This window comes from Trachurus trachurus (genome assembly GCF_905171665.1).
Source record: "Trachurus trachurus genome assembly, chromosome: 6".
Classification (NCBI taxonomy): Eukaryota; Metazoa; Chordata; class Actinopteri; order Carangiformes; family Carangidae; genus Trachurus; species Trachurus trachurus.
This window is the reverse complement of record NC_139897.1, coordinates 4,651,438-4,673,745: the sequence shown is the minus strand read 5'-3', so window position 1 is coordinate 4,673,745 and position 22,308 is coordinate 4,651,438. Positions and strand designations below refer to the sequence as shown.

Here is a 22,308-nt window from a genome sequence, read left to right as displayed (position 1 = left end):
TAACAGAAAAAGTTACACAATGTCCCTTTAAAAGGCCTATTGGTCTCACTCTCAGATCACCAACCTCCCATTTACCCTATTTTTTTAGTTTATTTAGTTTTAGTTTTATTTTAGTTCCATGTGAACACACACATGACCAGCAGTCTGAGACAACGTTAGGAGTCGCTGCCTCTCTTCAGCAGGAATGTAGAGTGGGTCATTGAGCTCTGAGAGCAAGACAGACACACCTACACTCTGGCTCCATGCACGCTCCGCTTTGGTTTGCCTGTGTGTGTGTGTGTGAGAAGGGTGTTTCTCATTATTTGTTCTCTCCACTACATTGTTTAATCATGCGCTATGAAAGAAAAGTACAAATCCTCACCTTTTCCCTCTACCCTCTCGCTCACCCTCATCACTTCCTTCCTCTCCACCTCTTCTATTTTTCTCTATCACTTCCTCTCTTTACTTGCCTGCTATTCTTTTTTTTACATGCCTGCTATTTTCCAGCTCTAATCACTTCCCGCACTCCCTCCCTCCCCTCTGCTAACTAGAAAATATCACTCACTACTTGCACTCAAATAGACTTACATACAAAGGTGTTGGGTCTTTTCCTGTGGACAGCCCTCTGACACACACACACATACACAGTGCAGGGACTATTTACAGAGCCATTGTGATTAAAGATAAGCTCCAGCAGCCAGAGCACCACAAAGCTCCTGATAAGGTACATTCTCCTAAACTGTGGAAATTCAATTTACAGACAAGAACACACCAAAATCAGACAGGGTGTGTGTGTGTGTCTCATATCTAAAAAAAACCCCACCAACAACAAAAAAAAACTCAGTGCTGTTTTTTTAAACTGTTTTGTATAGGAAGAACAATCCTATTAAAGGGACATTGTGTAACTTCTCCTGTTATCTATTCACGAAAATCGATCATTTCGTTCAAAAGTATGTTTTTCATTAATCAGTAATCCCCCCCATCAACAAACTGAAGTGTTCCTTTCAGCTCTGAATGAGCCGTTCATATCATTCATATCTACATGGAGCGGGTAAGCTCGGTGCTGGCTGCCATGTGGTGTCGCCATGTTTTTACGTTCAGTGGCAGCGTGACGGTAGGAAACCACGGAAACTCAGCGGAGACACCGGAGCTGTCGGCTCAGGTCGAGGTGGCGTCTGTGAAAAGTCACCGCGGTAACGCAGTGAGGAGGAATGGAGCGTTACACTGATGCTGCATTCACCTGCAGTCGGGCAGACGGCCGTCGGTAACAAACCAGATGTCATTTTAGTCACAGAAGTCTAGAGAAAGCCGGTAAAACGTGGGTCAGGTAAACAATACCACATCACCATGACAACATATTGTCACGTGTATTGTTTTGCCTCGTGCTGATGGATCACTTGTTTACATAGAGGCTTGTTTATGCCGTTACGTGCAGCAGCTGTCGTCCGTCTGCCGTCTGCCCAATTTCACGTGAATGCAGCATGAAAAATACGATTGAGTTGCTTGCGATATACAACCGCAACGCTAGATGGGAGTAATTCCTACACAATGTACCTTTAAGAAGCCAGAATCTAAAAGCTTTCTTGACTTCCAGCTGCTTCAGCATTTCAGAGAGCATGGGGCTGCATGGTCAAAGGTCTCCAACAGCTTCTCAACATTATTTCTTTCCACTCTGAGGTGATATGAGCTCCAAATAACAACATTTTTCTTCCACGTCGTCTGAAAACTGCATGCTGGTAGAGTAGATGGGACAGATGGAGGAGACAGCGAGAGCAACTCATAGATGAATGATTTGCCCAAAACCAGACAAGCCAAATACAGAGATTCATATTGTGATAACCAGGATGGAGAGAGGGAGAGAGGGAGAGAGGGAGAGACAGAGAGAGAGAGAGCGAGGCATACAGACTCTTGGGAGTGTTATTAACACAGAAAACACTGAAAGAAAAAAACAACACAAGCAGCAACAGCAGCCAAAAAAGGACAAACTGTTCTCAAGACATGCATCAAAAAACCAACACAGACATATACAAATGTGTTGTATATTCTGTCATGTTCAGATCCAAAAAGCCACACCAACAGGAGACGACAAGGTTTAACATCTGGTGAGGTGAGAGCACGGAGCAGGAGTACCTATTTATGGGAGCACTGTCACCGGACGACGCGACACACTCACAGGGAGGGTGGGAAGTCCCAGCCGGGCGGCCAACCAATGGGAACAAGAGAGGAAAGAGGACTGGGTGAATAGGGGACGGAGGGAGGGAGGGAGAGAGGGAGTGGAAGCTGGGAGGTGTGGTGAAGAAGGGTGGAGGGCTGTGATGTGTTTAGGGAAATTTGGTGAATGAGCGAGTGCAGCATCCACACACTCAGATACCCACCCACCGGTGGCCCACCAGGCTCACTGCAGGTTCCACAACCAGGGAGAGCTGCATTTTCTGTTAGTCCTATTAAAGGTCTGGGTCAGGCCCTGACTTACGGCGTGTTCACACCGGGCGCAAGGCGAATATTTCGCACGATAAGATTACATACAAAGTCAATGTACAGACGCGAATGGACGCGAATTTGTGCCGGCGGCGCGAATGGCGCGACGCGAATGAAGCGAAAACGCGAAATTCGCCCGTTCGCTCGAGTTCAAAATATTGAACTCAAGCGAAATACTCGCACGAATGCCGCGAGTAAAAACAAATATTCCAGCGGGCAAACTCGAGCGAGTAGAGCGAGACGAATAATTTACTCACGCCCGGTGTGAACGCACCATTACAGCTCTGAGCATCAGTGATGTGGTGCAGCTGGGTGAGGTCAGGCCAGTGTGTTGCACCTGGAACCACACCCAGCAGTGATGTCATGCTGGGGTCACCACAGCCTGCAGCACGCCAGCGCATCACAAGCAGGGTGAAGAGTTTTAAAATACACATACCATTTTCCGGACTATAAGTCACACTTTTTTCTAGTAGTTTGGCTGGCCATGCGACCTATATTTATATATCACAATCTATGACGTCGTACATTGTGGCGACTTTCTCGCTAAATCTGGCAACTTTCCAACCCCTAATGGTGACTTTTTTTTTGTCAAAAGCGACTAGCGACAAATCTAGCCACTTTTCCCCGGTGATGTTACAAATGTTTCTGGTTTGGAGACTCCAATGTCAACGAGCAGCCGGTGCTGCCGTGAGCCCCGCCCCCGTTCCGTTGCAGTAGGCTATTTGGTGCCGGCCTTTATTTGTTCATGTAAACAAAGCCCCGGCCATTATATGAGACCCGGCTATTAATTAAATGTTTCAAAAATAAATGCGACTTATAGACCGATGTGACTTATATATGTTTTTTTCCTCTTCATCGCGTATTTTTTGACAGATGCGACTAATACTCCGGTGCGACATATAATCCAGAAAATACAGTAGTCATTTTTTTAATGTTTTAATAATTTCAAAAAGTGTGACTTGACTGGATGGTGAACCTGGATGACAACAGGATGAAATGTTTGGGCTTGTATCGTAGCCGTGAAGCTACAGGCCATGTTCAGAAAGCTCCTGTCCAGAGAAGGTTCAAATACACAACAACAATCATCTGGACAAAGATGAGAGTTACACAGAAGACAACACACACACACACACACACACACACACACACACACACACACACACACACACACACACACACACACACACACACACACACACACACACACACACACACACACACACACACACACACACACACACACACACACACACACACACACACACACACACACACACACACACACACACACAGAAATAGAGAAAGAGAGAGAGAAATTGATAACTCTTTTACTTCCTCTCTCACTCTGGTATAAAAAGACACAGGAGATCTCTGAAGTGAGGAAACACTATGTATCCCACAGCGTCAGACAACAGTATTGTTGCAACAACATCAGAATGAACAAGGTGCATAACAATGGAGGAAGACAGTGATGGTCACAGGCCACTGACAGACAGTGTGTGTCCTCAGGCCTGGGCGGAAAATAAACCAAAACAAGTGGGAATCCATGCAGTGACCCAGCTGTAAGTATATATGTGCAGAAGGAAGGCATGAGGTTAATAAACATACCTTAAAGGGGACAAAATATGGAAATGTCACTTTTTGAAGGCTCTTTAACATATTATTAGTATTTATGTTTGTTTTGCCATCCAGCCCCCAAAATGTGAGAATTGACAAAAAATCTGTAATCTGTAATGTTCAGGCTCCCGAGGTTGAAATCCATGTGGTTTTACGAGCTGTTCCCCCAGTTGTCTGACAATGATGTAACTAGTTTTCAATTTGCATAATACCACCACTACCTGGGACCAGTTGAAGGGGCGGGGCAAGCAGTGGTTCATTTGCATTTAAGGGGACAGACACTGAAACCAGCCATTCTGAACAGGGCTGTTTAGAGAGGATGAAAAGAGCTGTGATGTTTGATCCTTGGGGGATTTTGACCAAAGCATGTCACAGACATGTCTTTAAGACACCTGGGAACTATTTTAATTTGTGGAAAAGGGACAGAATATGTCTCCTTTAACACAACATTCAAATAAAAATGGATTAGCCTTCCTCTCGCCTAAATCCTTCTGTATAAGGAGTTGAGTGGTTGGGTTTATCTTTCACTACTATCCTCTTTACTTATGATGTAAATCAGCCATTCATTTATTTCAGGTTGCTCATGTCAGCTGAGAGACACTGCATGCAGATCTATTAGGATTCAATACAGCTGCCATGTTTATGCACCAAGTCCAAGCAAAGACAGCAAGCTGGTCCAGTTTGAAGTGACTGAAGGGAAATATTTTCATCTTTTAATAGAAGACAAACTTCATATCTAAAGAACTCAGAAGTGAGAGGGAGTGGGATTTCCATCTGAGTGGGATTTCCATCTAGCTCAAGGACAAAGCAGGGAACACGGCTGCTCTGCTGCCAATATTCTGGTCAACATCAACGTGGGATGGGACAGAACGAACCAGGTTACAAGTTACGGGGAGCTCGTTGACTCACAAGACAAAACAAATGTCTGTGTTTGAGGCACATGAAATATCTCTGTGTGGACAGTTTAACCCAGGGAGATGGAGCCTCAGGAGACGGAGAGGCTTCAGTCCACAAGAGACTCTCTGTCTCAATAAAGTAATGAACAGACATCAGAACAACAGGTGGTGAGAGTGGCTGCTGGTGGGTGGACCAGCAGGGCCCTGATGATCTGTTTCAACTATTTTACCAACTAAAATGTGTCTTTAATTTTGTCATAGTTTCCACAACTACTTGGGGCATGTTGTCACCGTTGTTCCGAGGCTCCCAGACACAAGTGTGTTAAACACCATGTCAACTTCCACAGCTCTTAAACTGTGACAGACAAACTACATCTCCAGGGGAAAGGAGCGGCGTGTCACTAAACCTGCTTTTCAACACACAACAGGTGTAATGAACCTCTCTGTCATTGACTGTATACACCGATTGGCTTAAAATAGCAGGAGGGGTTTAAAATTGAAACATCTGCCAAAAGTGAGAATAAACCCTTTCACTCTGGATGGTGTTAGTGATAGTTAAGGAATGACTTCATCATGATGCCACCGTGTCAACAGCATCCCATCATCTCTGAAGGGTGCAGAGGAGCCCTGCATCCACTGGGTTACTGTTCATCACACTCAGTACTGATACAGCCTCAGTAGCTTTGAAAGCTCTGGAATGTTGTGTCTGGAGCTGCAACAATTAATGAATTAATTAATCAAACAATAATCGATTATTAAATTAATCGTCAACTATTTTGATGATCTAATATCGTACTTTCCGGACTATGAGCCGCTACTTTTTTCTCCGCCCCGGTGTCCCAGCTCTCGTCTCTGCACATGAAGACATAAACGCGCTCTGTAACCTGTAATCTTTTGTTTATGACGGTTAAGACTACACAAACACACACGCAGTAATATCGTACATGTCATGTAACGTTATCCACCGCTCCATTTATTGATTTTTTGCCGGCTTCGTTGTAAACAAATGCACATGGGCGAGAGGAGCGTAACCAAAACAGCGGAAAGCGAGCGGACTTGAGAAATATCTCATGTTACAACATGAAAACCTGCGGCTTATATTCAAGTGCGGCCTATATATGTATTTTCTTTTAAAATTTAGCTGGTGCGGCTTACACTCAGGTGCGCTCTATAGTCCGGAAAGTATACAGTTATCGGTTTGAGTAGTTTTTTAAAGAAAAAAAGTCAAAATTCTCTGATTTCAGCTTCTTAAATGTGAATATTTCTGGTTTCTTTGTTCCTTTATGACAATAAACTGAATATCTCTTTGGTTTGTGGACAAAACAAGACAGTTGAGGACATCACCTTGTGGTTTGGGAAACACTGATTGATATTTTTCAAAAAATTTTTTTACATTTTATTGACCAAACAACTAATCGATTAATCGTTTAAATAATCGACAGATTAATCGATAATGAAAATAATTGTTAGTTGCAGCCCTAGTTTAGTCTGTCTTGAATGTTAAGTTTCGATAGCTTGGTCGGGGCCACTTGTGTCCTCATGGTTGATGAATTCTGAAGAGTTAATAAAACCCTGCTAATTGCAGGTGAGCAATCTGGAGACTGTTTTGGAAGAAATGATTCCTTCTGTCCAAAGAAACAGTAAATACTGGTGGCAACACACACACACACACACACACACACACACACAACAAGCCAGTATAACATCAGTCAAAGTAAATCAGAACGGGTCTGTAGAGCAAAGAGAGAGAGGCGTACCTTGAAGGCATACTTGCGACTGATGTGGTCCTCGGCTCCCACGGGTGAAATGATATAGCTGGGCAGTGGAATACTGCCTAAGACCGACTCCTCTCTGCTGTCTGGAGGGGGAGAGAGGGAGAGAGAGAGAGAGAGAGAGAGAGAGAGAGGGGTGGGGGAGAGAAGGAGGGAGTAGATTATCAGGGTGAGAAGGGAAGGAGAGGAGATATGGGAGAGAGGAAGGAGCTCTAGTGAATAAATATCTCTCATCACCCACTAATTTCATCACTGCCTGCCACCACTATCATAACACACACTCATGCCGTCATTCATACCACGGTGCTGTGCCAACCGGTGTCACAGAGCTGCAGCCGCTCTGCTACAACTGGACTGTACGTTGTAAATATTTCTGTCCTTCTGTAACAGAGAGGACTCAACCCTCACCCTTTAACCTTCACACAGTTCTTTGAAGAAACACAAACACCGCTCACTCTGAAGGTCTGAACCTCAAACCTGTCCTCACTAGGGATGTCACCATTATACATTTTCTTGGTACGATTATTGTCAGAGAAATAATCACGGTACTATGATTATCACGATTATTATGCATTAATTAATTTCACAACACTATGAATGTGTAAAATCAAATATAGTCAAAATATATTACATTATTCATTGTTTACACAAAATATTTCAAGTATCTATTAATATAGGACCAATTCTTAATCCCCAGGGGAAATGTTTGAAATATTCAGGTCATAAATTGTTATCTATACCAAATGTTTGCGTTGGAATTAATATTTTAATCGTTTTTTGTTTTGTTTTGCTTTTTTTTTTTATTAAAAATGACACGCTAACATTTAAATTCCTACCAATTCAATGTTACGTTAAATAAATGGACCAGTATCTGTGCATTTACCTTTATTTTAGCGCACATCTGCCAATATGGTTCCAACATCAAATTTTTGGGAAAGTGACGGTATTTAGGAATCTTTACGATCAATTAATTGTGGCGTTTAATACCGTGATTAATTGTGAAAACAAGTAATCGTGACATCCCTAGTCCTCACATAGAAACGTCCCAACACAAACATATTCCATGAGAACAGCTATTTTCCTAATTAGTTCACACATCTATAAATAAAGATGTACAAAGTCTTCTTTGCACATGCACACTAGAATGTGTATGTGTGTGTGTCATCATTACCACACTGTAAAATGCCGTAATGGTATGAAAATATGTGTGCACGGCAGCTGTGCATGCTGAGGGTTGTGTGTGTGTGCGGGGGGGCAGGGGGGCGGCGGGGGATGTGGCTGAGAGGTGATAAGGTGGCACTGTGGATTAAAGGCATAATTGGTTAAAAATAATTCAAGGACCTTTGAAGGAGACATTCCATAAATGGCGACCCTTTTTATCTGCTTCGCCCCCTCGGTCTCTCTCACACACACACACACACACAAAACACTGAACAGACCAGACCACGACAAGTGGAGTCAGATTACATCCAAACACAACAACAATGGCACAATCTGTCACTTTACCCAGAAGGAAAGACACCAAGAGCAGATCCTGGTGGCGATCAGGCCTAACATTCTGAGCACTGACAGGTGAAGTGAATAACACTGAATAGATGCTTATCAGTCACGTGACGTTCTTGTTGTGAGCGCCATCTTGGGTACCAACTGGGGACCGAGGCACAGCTCTGATCATTAGACTGTCTGGGCTTTGATGAAGGATGTCTTAGTCTTTATTTCTCCATAACCACAGACTAACTCTACATTATACCGCTTATTACACATCTTATGTGTGAAATTATTCATTTCAGATGTAATGTTGATCAAAATATGACTTTTATCGATTTATAAATTCCATCTTTTAGCGAATCTGCAAGTTCAGTCACTTCTCTGCTGGTTTCCTCACCCGCCTTGGTCGTGTGTATTTGTTTTCAATGAAGCCTTTAATAATCAATCAGCAGATTGATGGATTATCATATACATGTTACAATGTATGTATTTGTGTAGTCGTATCTGTCATAAACAAGAGATTACGGTCAGAGACGTAAGGACTTTGTTACGGTTTACAGGACGCATTTATGTTGCGGACTCGCGGCATAGCAACGGTCTGTTAGAAATAAAAGACTGCAAAATGCAAAATCAGGATGTACTTAAATATCAGAAATATCCATAACTTATCGGGATGCGACATTCATTGGAGCCGTGTAATAAAAAAAAAAAGGTTTATCCACTCTTTTTGTGAGATTTGATGTCACAGCCCATAGACTGCCTTTGGAAGTCGGTACCCAAGATGGCGCTGCGACCGACTGTGACCGCTGTGTGACGTCACATCATGGCTCCTGTTAGTGGGTGGGATGTTTTAGGCAGCAGGTGAACATGTTGTCCTCAAAGTTGAAGTGTTAGTAGGAGGAAAAATGTTCAGTGTAAGAAGCTGCAGCTCTTGCGGGCTGCAGTGGTCAGGATCCATCAACAGTTGGACCAAGGAAGGAACAGTGGTGAAGCGACCCGTGTGCTCCCATCCAACAGACCATAGCTACACAACACTCAGACTGCTGAACAAGTTCATGCTGCTTCTGATTGAAAGCTGGTGGTCATGATGTTATGACTGATCGGTACATACTGTAGTTGCTGAATAAAGTCATGTTCCCTTTAGTGAAAGTGAACCAACAGGGATGCAGAGCCGCTTTCCAGAGGGGAGAATACAGATTATTTAATTTTTTCATTTATTTTTTATCTTATCCAATATATCTGGTGATATTTTTATTCATTTAAATGTCCTGCATTATGACTTTATTATAATGAAATACTCACATACTACCCCAGAGCTGTCATTGCACCGAAAACTGCACTTTAAATCTAAAATACACATTCAAATGCCTCAATACTCGTATAGTGCAATATACTGTTTGCTGGTGCAATATCCTGTCACTGCAATATCTTTTTAGCGTAAACCTGCATGGTTCACATTTTTTTTTGTGTTTTTCTGTTGTTTGCCTTTGTTTATACAGCAGCACTGTATCTGAGAGTTTCTACCTACCAAAGCTGAACAGATGTCAGAGTATTTGTCTAGGTTTAAGATGCTGGTGACCTACTTCCACATGTAGAGGCAGTGACGATCACCTACAGAAGCTATGGACCAAGACTTTCACTTTTTTTTCCCTTCTGTATTCAAATAACTGCTACACATATCTCCTTTGTTTGTTTCTTCTATTATTACCTGTGTGTTATAGGAATAGTATAATACTGAGGGAGTTTTTAATTCAGACGGTGACTCCAGGGTAAGAGCTCTACAGCGCAGACAGAAGCCCCGATCGATAAAGGCAATAAGAAAACAACAAAGATGGCATGGAAAGGTTTGGGCTGTTTGTCGAACAACATGAGATGAAGGGAGGGGATAAGTGGTGCTGCAGACAGATAAAGTGCGCTCGTGTTGAGAGGAGAAACCTTTGAACTAAACCAGAGAGATGGAGAAAAGGGAGGAAAAAGAAGCAACGCAGAATTGATTTCATCCTCTTGTCAAGGCGAGGAGGTGGAGGAGTGTGTCCCAGAGGCCTCGGTTAAGAATATGGAGATGAAAAGGGAAGGCGTGAAGAGGCAGATAAAGACAGCTAAGGGATGGAGAATGATGGTGAGGTGTGGTGTAGCTGTGTGTGTGTGTGTGTGTGTGTGTCCAGGTGACAGAGCCCACTGAGAGACAGATCAGATTATTGCCACCCAGATCTTACTGCAACTGCTGCTCTGTATCACAGTGAATCAAAGCAAATGCTCAGAAGCAAACAGACGTAATGTGGATGTAATTCACACTGTGAAGGTACAAACTCAGCCTGGTGTTGGTCTGTATCACAAAGTGAAGAGGCTGTGAGTTAAGATTATTAAGATCAAATATATATATATATAAAAAAAAAAAAACAGTTTTAAGACACTCCAGCATAACACATTTGTTTCGATGACTGAGGAGTAAGCAGCCACTGATTTTACTTGTACATTTAGTGATCTGCACTCACACTTTATATTTGCATTTTTAATCATTACTGTGTGTGTATATAAGTGTATGTATGTGTATTTTTTCTTGTTCTTTTATGTAATTTCATTTACTTTTATATGATATACTTTAATAAGAGGACCATGGGTCTGGGGAGGAGGGAAGAGGGTGGGGGGGTTGTTCATTTAAGTTCACAAAATGTTAGAAAAGAAAAGAAAAGAAAAGAAAAGAAAAGAAAAGAAAAGAAAAGAAAAGAAATTGTATTCCTGTATGTGTCTTGCATTTCAAAAATTAATAAAAGTTATTTTTAAAAAAACAACAAAAAACCCATTAAAATCTGGGGCTGTGATTTGTTGCCGTTGTTACCATGGTTTCCCCCCATAAAAACCAAAAGAAAAGGAAAAATAAGGTAGAAAATTAGAGACTAGCAAATGGCTAGCACAGTTAGCATCCTCTGTTTGGTTATGTTGCAAATGCTACCTCTTGCTGTCATTCTGTACTGACATGGTTTTGGGTCTGTTTGGCCCCGCCCCCCCATCCCCACCAGTGGATACGATTGGTTCCTCAGGTTTTGTGACGTATGAAACTGAATCAGTGTTCCTGAGACTGTCACTGGTTCATTGTAGATGAAGGTGGAAACACTCAGTCATGATTGGGAGTGGTTATATTACTTTTGGTATGGGGAAAATATTAAAATAATCAACAATTTCACTTTATGAATTCCACTTTTACCACAGCAAATGTGAACATGGATCTTCTTTAACTGTAACATGGTGAGGTTTGTCTATTATTAACACCACACTTGGTACATGACTCACCTTTGTAGTAGAAGAGACAGAAATCAGCCAGGACGAACCATTTCCTCTTCCAAAGACGCATCCCAGAGCTGTCCTGCAGAGGGAAAGAGGGGTAGAGAGTATAAGCAATGAAAGAATGAATAATGAGATGGAAAGTGGATTGGAGAGATAACAAGAAAGACTAGACAGAGAACATACAAATGCAGAGAGAGAGAGTAATGAGAATGATGATGGGAGAGTTTGAAAAGTGAAGAGACAGCGAGGGGTCGAGATGAGACAGCAGAGGCGAGGCAGGGAGGAGAGGAGAGGAGGGGGGAGGGTGGTAATGAGAGGGGGAGAGCAGGGACAGAGAGAATGAACAGGAGAGAGACGGAGGGTGGGAGACATCGTTTGTCCTCGTTCTCCGGCTCGCTGGGCCCGCCGCTGCTGCTTTACTGCCCATTTCATCTTTTATGTTCTCTGGCTGCTAATGGTGCCGCTTGAGGAACAGAGAAGATACAGGAGGGATGAAATCACCTCAAACACAGATCTGTGGAGCCACAGCACTGTGACCCAGTGTGTGTGTGTGTGTGTGTGTGTGTGTGTGTGTGGGTGTGTGGGTGGGTGGGACCAAGAGGGGGTAAATAGCTTCCACTCCTTTTGGTCCTGACAGTGTGCATCTGTGTGTGTAGTTGTTATCATTTATGTGCATGTGAATGTGTGTGCACTCGTGGCCCTGCAGAGCACTGTGTGTCTATCTGTGTGTACACGTCTGCTGGTGTCACAGTGTACGTCTGCGTGTGTGTGGTCATCAAAATATAATTGCTTCACAGTAACATCACTCACTATTTGTCTGGTATGGGGCCGAGAGCTGTTCAATGGGACGGTGCCAAACTCAGATAACTTTAAATAAACACACAGTCTCCAGTAATAGCCTGTCTGTGATCAACAGCAGGTGCTCTATATTGCCAAACCCCCCCAAAATAAATCAGCAAAAACTCAAAGTAGGCCATCGGAGGAAAAGAGCTGGAACTCATCCATCTGTGTAGAAGAGACACTACCAGACCAGACAGGAAGGGGCCTGATCAACATTCACATTTTATAATATGAATGATGAAAATGATAATGTCAGACTTTAGCTGTGTCGCTACATTGTCTGACAAATTCAGCAAACTACCTGTATTCTAAATAATGATCAACACACGTCATAAACATCAGATCATGCCACTCACTTAAAGGCTATGAAGAATAGCTCTGTTTAGATTCGTCCATCAACGGATAATGGAGTGGTGATTATTTAATTAAAGGGGACATATTATGGAAATATCACTTTTAGAAGGCTCTTTAACATATATTTAAGTGTTTGTCTTGCCTTTCAGCCACCAAAATGTGAGAATTGACAAAAATTTTAAGACTCCCTAGACTCCCTAGGTTGAAATCCACGTGGTTTTATGAGCTGTTCCCTACCTCTGAACTGTCAGTCAAATATCACAACTTTTTGTCAGAGGCTGTGAGAGGAACTTTTTTTTTTTTTTACTAATATATACATATATATTTACACACACATACATAATAAATGCATACTATAATATATACAGTACTGTGCAAAGGTTTTAGGCAGGTGTGGAAAAAAGCTGAATGCTTTCAAAGATGGAAGTGTTATTTTTTTTAAGACAAACCTAAATCAAATCAATATTTGGTGTGACAACCCCTTTGCCTTCAAAACAGCATTAATCAAAAAATCACTTCCAGGACGTGCTCTTCTTTATGCTGATGATAGTACTAAATGACACTGGATGAATGTTTGGGGTTGTTGTGAATAAATTTGGGTCCAATCAGACGCCTCACTGATGGTATTGCATGATGGATAAGCATTCTGACTATACACATATGTATCATCAACTTCTTTACATATTACAAATGCAGTACATGATCTGGTAATGGAAATTTCAGTCTTTGCTTAATCAGTGAAGACTCCTTACATGATGACATTAATCATTTTGATATTGTTTTTAATGTATGGATCCAGGACTCATATGAAGCAGTATCAACAATCACCGTATTGTTCTGGTGAACTAAAATAAATGCCTTCAACCTGAAGCTCATATCTTTCATGTTGACGCTGCTGTATATAGATTCTGTCTGAGCAGGTATCTTTGTGCAGATTGACATGTTATTTTAGTAACACTGCTTCCCAACAGGAGGGTTCTTGTAAGCCAGGAGTCACTTCACTAAAACCTCACATTGACTTTGTTCACTGTGCAGATGTGAACACACCACACCTCTACAGCTTCACATGTGGATAACATTGACTCTCCTTGCTTTCTGTAAAAACAGTTTTCTGCATGGACAATCTCATACAAAGTCGTAATTTTGGAACAGAGCAAATTACAGTTTTTCTCCATTGGTTTGGCTCATTTCTCAAAACAGAAATTACATTCTCAAAACTCTAAGATCATTTGGCAAAACAGTGAACACCATAGATCACTTGCAAAAGCGCATCTCTCTCTCAAAACAGTTCACTCATGTGTAAAAAACTAAATTTCCTTCTCATACAAATAGTCAGTTCCCATCAAAATGCATCGTCCCTTTGGCATTGTGTGAGCACCGCAAGTCAAAATGTTTAGATGTTTTGTCACTATGGCAGAGGAGCATTGAAATATCCCTCATGTCCACCTCATTGACAATAGTTACTGTACTAGTTTTTTTTTGTCTAGCAAACAGAATACACTTGTGAATAAAACTGAAAAAAAAAATAAATAAATAAAATAAATAAATAACAAAACAGGATTTTAGGGTAAGAGTAGCCTAGAAGGTTTGAGATCACACATTGCACTCATATTGTCAAGGAAAGGTAGCTATTTTTATTCACACGTAAAGTAACTTCCATTCATCAGAGAAAAAAGAAAATGTATACAGCATAATATACTGTAATATAAACACAAAAAACAAGGACAATTATAAGTAGCCTACAGTGCTATAAATAGTATATGGTATTCATGGTTTTATGTTCTTGACAACTGAATAGACTATTGTTCATATGATGACTTATAGATTTAGATTTAGATTATGTCTAAATCTAATGAGAAATACAAGATGTTTGGAGGTTTGTCCATGTTGTTTTGAGAATGTAATTTCTGTTTCGAAAAATGAGCCAAACCGATGGAGAAAAACTGTTCCAGCTGTGTATCATATGACGAGGTCAGAGTGTTGGTGTCCTCACCTGTTTGTACAGCCAGCCTCGGACCACCACAGGGACATTGGGATTCCTCTTAATGGCCTGTTCTCTCTTCCCAAAGCTGTGCACCCTGCCACTGGAGCGGGAGCCCTGCACACACAGACAGGTGGAACATGTTTTAATGAGGTGGAAGAAAACAGACTGTACATAAACATTACTTTCCCCTCAGCTGTCAAGTGTCATGTCATGTACATAACCAATTATCCAATCAAAACATGTGCTCACTATGTTTTTTTATACACAGTTTGCTCAGTAGCCATTTGTTAGCATTTAGACGCAGTGCTAAAGCTAATCTTATCCACCTTTTTCCGAACATCTAGGACCCCCAAGCTGATGGAGAGATGGAGCGGGGACCCCTACTTATATAAAATATAAGCCTGCTCTTCCGGTGGAATTGTATGTTTACGTTTCCATGGTTTCAGTAGTTGCAGTAAATGCAGGTTTTTTCATTGAAAATTTGTAAAGCATGAATCGAACGCCGGCTTTTAACAGTGGATATCACACAAATGGACATCCATTGTTAAAAGCGTTAATAGATCCATGCATTTACAGCAACTGACACATGGATCTATTATAATACATCCATGCTATGACAACTCTTGAAACCATGGAAACGTAAACGCAACCCGAAACTCGTGGATAGAATAGAATAGAATGTCTTTGCAACAGCACAAAGAAATGGAGATAAGAGGTCCATCCTCCCTCTTTGGTGTCATTAAGAGAGAAATCCCCCTCAAAAAGAAAAGAAAAGAGCACAATCAACAAGCACACAATATTCACATTCAATAAACAAACCAAAGAGCTTGTGCACTGTGCACATCCGTGTGGAGCAGAAGCTGACAGCTCTCTAGGTCACAGTATTTTTTAATTTTTGGAAATAGTCTGTCCGTCTAACTTACCATATTTTTCTGCTCCAACTGTTACATAATTATAGCCATTATATGTGCACAGCCAATTTTCCACTGGACCGCAGTGACAGCGCCAGCGCCAGCCGTGGTTGCTATGACATTTGTCAGCCTCTGAAGACTATCATGTGGGAGGTTAGAGAAGTGGGCTCTGACCTGCAGATCACTGATTGGACGGCCACACAGACAGTGAACCTGAACGGCTGCCATCAAAGAGAGGCAGGCAATAACTCCCAGAGTGCTTCAGTGTCACCAATAACAGACTCTGGGGGTGTTGGGTGTTTCTGACTTTGGAAGTCAAAAGCTCAGCGTTTATGATGAAGCCAACTTTTCAGCAGGAAATTTCTCCACATGTGTCTGGTTGGAATATTTCAGCTCAGGTTTCAGCCACATTGTAAAGGTCAGTATTTAATCACTGTTACCAGGGCCTAGACAATAATTCTGTTTATCAATTTACATACATTTTTATCATAAACTGCTGATCCTGTAAATACAACATCGTATTGTTGCAATAGCTGAGTAGTAAAGGGTTCGACACTGCACTAGGAGGAGAGGGAAACAAAGTAGTGAACACTTGAACTGAAGACCAGGACAAACAAGAAGGAAAGATGGCTTCAGATACAATGAAAAATCTTACTTTTCATTTTAATGTGAAATCCCTTGTGCTGCATACATTGGATATGACTGAAAACATTTGAACACAATGTAGAGAAAATTCAACTAGACATAGGAGGAATACACACTTCACATACAAAGGCTCCAGACGAATCTGAAGCCTCAGAAGTTGAAAACAGAAGTTTAAAGTTGTACTTGACATGAAAAGTTCAGAAAGTTTTGAAGAACAATTTGAACTCAAACTACATCTCCGCTCAGTTTAATGATTTTTCATCTGGCAAAGACGATATAAGAGAAAATGGACCTGAAAATGTGAATTCATCTATTTACAGTGTCTCCCCCTCTGTAATGACAACCAGACTCCTGCCCCGTCTTCTAGGACACAGCTCTCAAAGTGGGACCTGCAGACCCCCAGGAGTCTTTGAGGGGGGTCCTGCTGGTCCTCATTCCACCTATTACCGTAGCACAATGACAGAAACACTTTCTGTACAGAAACATCTAAGGACAAATGTTGTATCAGATGGTGATCTGTAAACTACTGCCGGTATGTGGTGTGTGCATGGCCTTTCCTAACTAGTCATTTAGTTCTCTCCTTTTTTATTGATTCATTTTTTGTAGAAATTGTAAAGTGACCTTGGGTTTCTTGAAAGGCACCAGATAAAAAAAGGAGAGAGAGAGAGAGAGAGAGAGAGAGAGAGAGAGAGATAGATAGAACGATAGATAGATAGAACGATAGATAGAACGATAGATAGAACAATAGATAGATAGAACGATAGATAGATAGAACGATAGATAGATAGAACGATAGATAGATAGAACGATAGATAGATAGAACGATAGATAGATAGAACGATAGATAGATAGATAGATAGATAGATAGATAGATAGATAGATAGATAGATAGATAGATAGATAGATAGATAGATAGATAGATAGATAGATAGATAGATAGATGGATAGAACGACAGATAGAATAGATAGAACGATAGATAGAACGATAGAACGATAGATAGAACGATAGAACGATAGATAGAATGATAGAACGATAGATAGAACGATAGATAGATAGAACGATAGAACGATAGATAGAACAATAGAACGATAGATAGAATGATAGAACGATAGATAGAACGATAGATAGATAGAACGATAGATAGAACGATAGAACGATAGATAGATAGATAGATAGATAGAACGATAGATAGAACGATAGATAGAACGATAGATAGATAGAACGATAGATAGAACGATAGATAGATAGAACGATAGATAGATAGATAGATAGATAGATAGATAGATAGATAGATAGATAGATAGATAGATAGATAGATAGATAGATAGATAGATAGATAGATAGATAGATAGATAGAACGATAGATGGATAGAACGACAGATAGAATAGATAGAACGACAGATAGAACGATAGAACGATAGATAGAATGATAGAACGATAGATAGAACGATAGATAGAACGATAGATAGAACGATAGATAGATAGAACGATAGAACGATAGAACGATAGATAGAACGATAGATAGAATGATAGATAGAACGATAGATAGATAGAACGATAGATAGATAGATAGAACGATAGATAGAACGATAGATAGATAGAACGATAGATAGATAGATAGAACGATAGATAGATAGATAGAACGATAGATAGAACGATAGATAGAACGATAGAACGATAGATAGAACGATAGATAGATAGATAGATAGATAGATAGATAGATAGATAGATAGATAGATAGATAGATAGATAGATAGATAGATAGATAGATAGATAGATAGATAGATAGATAGATAGATAGATAGATAGATAGATAGAAAATTCTTCTGCCAGGATGCTCCAAAAGAAAATGTGCAAAGAAAGAAATAGAATACAAGAGGAAATATTTTATAAAATATATCCTACAATGTCTAAAAGCAATAAAATATACACTGCTAGTGCAAAGGGAACAACCAAGACATAAGTTAAATACAGTGCTACATAATTTGAATACAATACATAATTTAAATACAATATAATACTAGTGCAAAAGGGCCAAAACATAAATTAAAAACAAGGTATGTGATTGTGTTTTGGACATATTACTGTTTATGTTCACCTCCTACCGAAAAGTGACTAATGTCAAACATTAGTCAATACAAAGATGACTAGGCTCTGTTAGAAGTGTTAAACTTTGGCTGGCTGCTGTATACACCAGAACAACATACACTGTGCATATATTCATGAAATCTCATTACACCATCCTCCTCTTTTCTGAAACCCTTTGAAGACAGGCAGCTCCCCCCTGGCACTGCACATACACAGCATACAGCCACACTGTTATCATAATAAAAGATTTGGTGTGACGGCTGTATGAGTGTGTGCAATGTGGACTGGCAGCAGCACTGGGAGCCATTCACAGCTGGAAAACAGCAAACACACTCACTAATTAGAGCGAGGCTGGTTAGCCAAGCATGATGCAAAAACACAGAGCGACTCCCACACTGTCACACTGGAGTCCCTCATCTGTAAATATACAGTAGGTGTGTACGTCCGTGCATATTTGATATGTTGTTGTCTCTGCCTGTATGTTTGTGTCTGCAAATATGTGTGTGTGTGATGCAGTGGTTTATTTTTAGGCGGAGGGTAATTGTGTAGAACAGTGTGCTGTGGTCCGTGCTGCTGCAGAGGAGCCACTGTGTGTTGTGGGTGAGCCACTCAGGGAGCACAGCAGCTATTTGTCACAATATGGCTCACCATCAGACAAAACTAAAAGCCTTAAGAGCCCTGTCTGGGACCTGTGGGTCGCCAGTTCAAATCCCTAGCCTGATGAGAATTATCTGGGAGGGTGAGGCAATTAAACAAGAGCAATACCCTCCCCCCTCCCCAGTAAAGTGTTTGAGGTGTACTTAGGCTAGACACCTAATCCCTGCCTGTTCAAGTGGATGGGATCAGCTGAGGGTAGAGGAACAGCAATGACTTAAAGGTATAATGTGTAGGAATTCCCCCCATCTAGCGGTGCGGTTGCATAACGGAACATATTCTTGATGTTGCATTCACGTGAAATCGGGCAGATGTCAGACAGACAACAGAATAAACAAGCGTCGATGTAAACAAGTGGTCCGCCAGCACGAGGCAAAACAATACAGGCCTGACAATATGTTGTCATGGTGATGTCCTATTGTTTACCTGACCCACGTTTTACCGTCTTTCTCTCGTGGAGTAAAATGACATCCGGTTGGTTTGCCGACGGCCGTCTGCCTGACTGCACCTGAATGCAACATCAGTGCCTCCATCCTTCCTCACACTACACAGACGTGACAGTTTTAACGGCACTACCTGGAAAACTTTCTCCCAGAGCCGACAGCTCCGGTGAGTTTCTGTGGTTACCTACGGTCACGCTGCCACTCAACGTAAAAAATGGCGATGCAACATGGCCGCCTCGGTTCGGTGCGTCGCCCACTTATGTATTTGTAACGACTTGTAACAACTCATTCTAAGGTACGAGAAAGCTTTCATTTGTATGCGGGTGTGATTCAACTTCAGTGAAATACGTATTTATGAAAGCAATATTTGATTTTTGCTAATAAAAAGCCAAATAAGTTACATACTGGGGCTTTAATGAATGATTTATACATTTGATGTGATTTTGATAATTGATAAAAAAGCATATGTCAAACAAAGAATTCCAACATTTCATGGTTCGAGTTTCTCATTTTGCTTTGATCAATACAGCAACTCTTGAACCTCAGCCAGGTGGAATATAATACAATAATGTTTTTTTTTTTTTTTTTTTTTTTTTTTTTTTGCAATATTTCAGTTTTTTTCAGGTTGATGTTCATGCACTTACATTTTCATCAACCAGGGGTGAAGAGCTCCAATCAGGCAAAGTTTCCTCAAGATAACGTCCAGACCATTAAGGAGGGAGGTTATAAATAACTTCTTATCTTATCTTATCTACATCGAAATGAAAATAAGAGCTGGAATAAGTGATAAGTAAATAACAAAGAGCTTTTTAAAAGCGTGCATCTTCAAATGAAGTTAGAGTTTCCCCTTTTCCTACAGTTTAAGTCTGAACAGTCTCAACCATTTTCATAATAAACAATGTCAGCACATCTTTACAGTGGAACAGCTTTAATAGCTTCCTATCTCTTCAGTTCCCTTTTATATATTCACATTTATCTCTCCCACTCATCTCTCCCCTTGGCTGGCAGCATCACATATCCACCCTACAGGAAAGATTCACCAGGTAAAATAGAAATGTAGATGTTTTACTGGACCCACAGACCCTCCAGTCCTGCCACTGGCCAGGCTTAGAAACTGCCTAATTCAGGACTTTGAAGGTCAGGGTCAGGAACACAAAGTGATGAGGGGGCAAAAATCTTTAAGCAGCGGATTTCAGCATGCAGAGCCTCCCACTTATTTAACCAGGGGAATCTAAAGTTCCCCAGGCTGAAAAGGAAATATGAAAGTAGAGCAGCAGAAACAAAAAACTGCTGCAGGATTGATGACAAATAAGACTAGGTAAAACCTGGTGTGTGGCTTTTGTCTATCTCACAAAATCAACAAATAGATAAAATCAAGACAAAGACTGAGCTGTGATTTCAGCAGGTACAACACTCAAAGAGAAAGACAGAGGGTGAAACTAGAGAAAGAGAGAAAGAAGATGCCACTGGTCAGACATAAACCAGGGGCAGTCGGGTCAAAGAATAGAACCCCAGCATGCTCTCTACAGGTGAGCTACCAGGACACACGTCCCTTTCACTTCCTTTCATGGCTCTCACACATAAACAGAGCTCAGCCTTCTCCAGAGTGTTCCGCTTTTATTTCATTCCAGCTGCAGAATGTAGTATCTGACTTTTATTAGAGGCAGGTCTTTATGTCAAACTCCCTTTTTTGATGCTGTATGATATGTAGAGTTGGTCATAGCTGTTAGAATGAAGCCTTGTTACTGATACTGACTCTCTTACCCTCTCTGCTCAGTGTGTCTGGTGTTACTGAGTTAATCCTTCACTAAAACACGGATCATACAATTAATGAGAGGAATTTACACTGATCTCACCTCCTCTGCCTCCCTGCAGCTGCTGAGCAGCACTCCACAGAGAAATACCATCAGTTAGTCAGTCAGTCAGTCAGGTACATCTCCAACTATAAGGCTGGCTCCATTGTTGCATCCAGCCTCACCTTAAAGGAGAATTCCGACCATTTTCTGAGTGACGCTCTACAGATCTAGGTCCCCAAGTGCAACCATAGGAAAAAAATCTGAGAAAAATATGTGCAGATTGGACCTAGCGCTGTGCTACACTGCAGTTAAACAGCGAAGTAATGGGGGCAGTTCTTCTAACCGTGACTTTGGCCTCTATATAATGCTCAAAATATCACTACACATGCTTTGCAACATCCACCAATTCTATACCACACAACTCGTTAATATGAGAGAGCAGTGTTAACGTGTGTTTTTATCACGTACCTCTGGGTAGACCTTACTAGTTGACTGTCGAGTTCGGGACTGTTTCCATATCAACAAAGACAGAAATGCGAGGAAAACATGGATTTAGGAGGAAAAAATGTTTTTGGATGGGGAATGAATATAACTGCCTTTTCCGATCCAAAAAAGCATGTTTTCCTCGCATTTCTGTCTTTGTTGATATGGAAACAGTCCCAAGCTCGACAGTCGACTAGTAAGGTCTAACTAGAGCTACGTGATAAAAACACACGTTAACACTGCTCTCTCATATTAATGGAGTTATTCACACTCAGTGTTGTGTGGTATAGAACTGGTGGATGTTGCAAAGCATGTGTAGTGATATTTTGAGCTTTATATAGAGGCCAAAGTCACGGTTAGAAGAACTGCCCCCATTACTTCTCTGTTTAACTGCAGTGTAGCGCAGCTAGCAGGAGGAGAGCTACAGTAGGTCCGGTCTGCACATATTTTTCTCTGATTTTTTCCTATGGTCGCGCTCGGGGACCTAGAGCTGTAGAGCATTACTTAGAAAATGCCCAGAATTCTCCTTTAATGACTACAGTTTCAGGAGCCTCAGTATGAAATCAATAAGTCTTATCCAATCACTGAACAACG

At 41.1% G+C, this 22,308-nt stretch overlaps 1 protein-coding gene across 1 annotated transcript in view; it reads right to left on the bottom strand.

Annotated features, from left to right (window-relative positions):
* LOC310987472 (pleckstrin homology domain-containing family A member 7-like) overlaps window positions 1-22,308 on the bottom strand; it is a 193,316-nt gene that overhangs the window by 51,668 nt on the left and 119,340 nt on the right. Inside the window, exons 6-8 of the mRNA XM_083973748.1 lie at window positions 14,703-14,807; window positions 11,522-11,594; window positions 6,728-6,828 (exon numbers count right to left, since the gene is read on the bottom strand). Of these exons, the coding sequence (XP_083829874.1) occupies window positions 6,728-6,828; window positions 11,522-11,594; window positions 14,703-14,807 (279 nt within the window). The remainder of the gene's footprint in view (window positions 1-6,727; window positions 6,829-11,521; window positions 11,595-14,702; window positions 14,808-22,308) is intronic.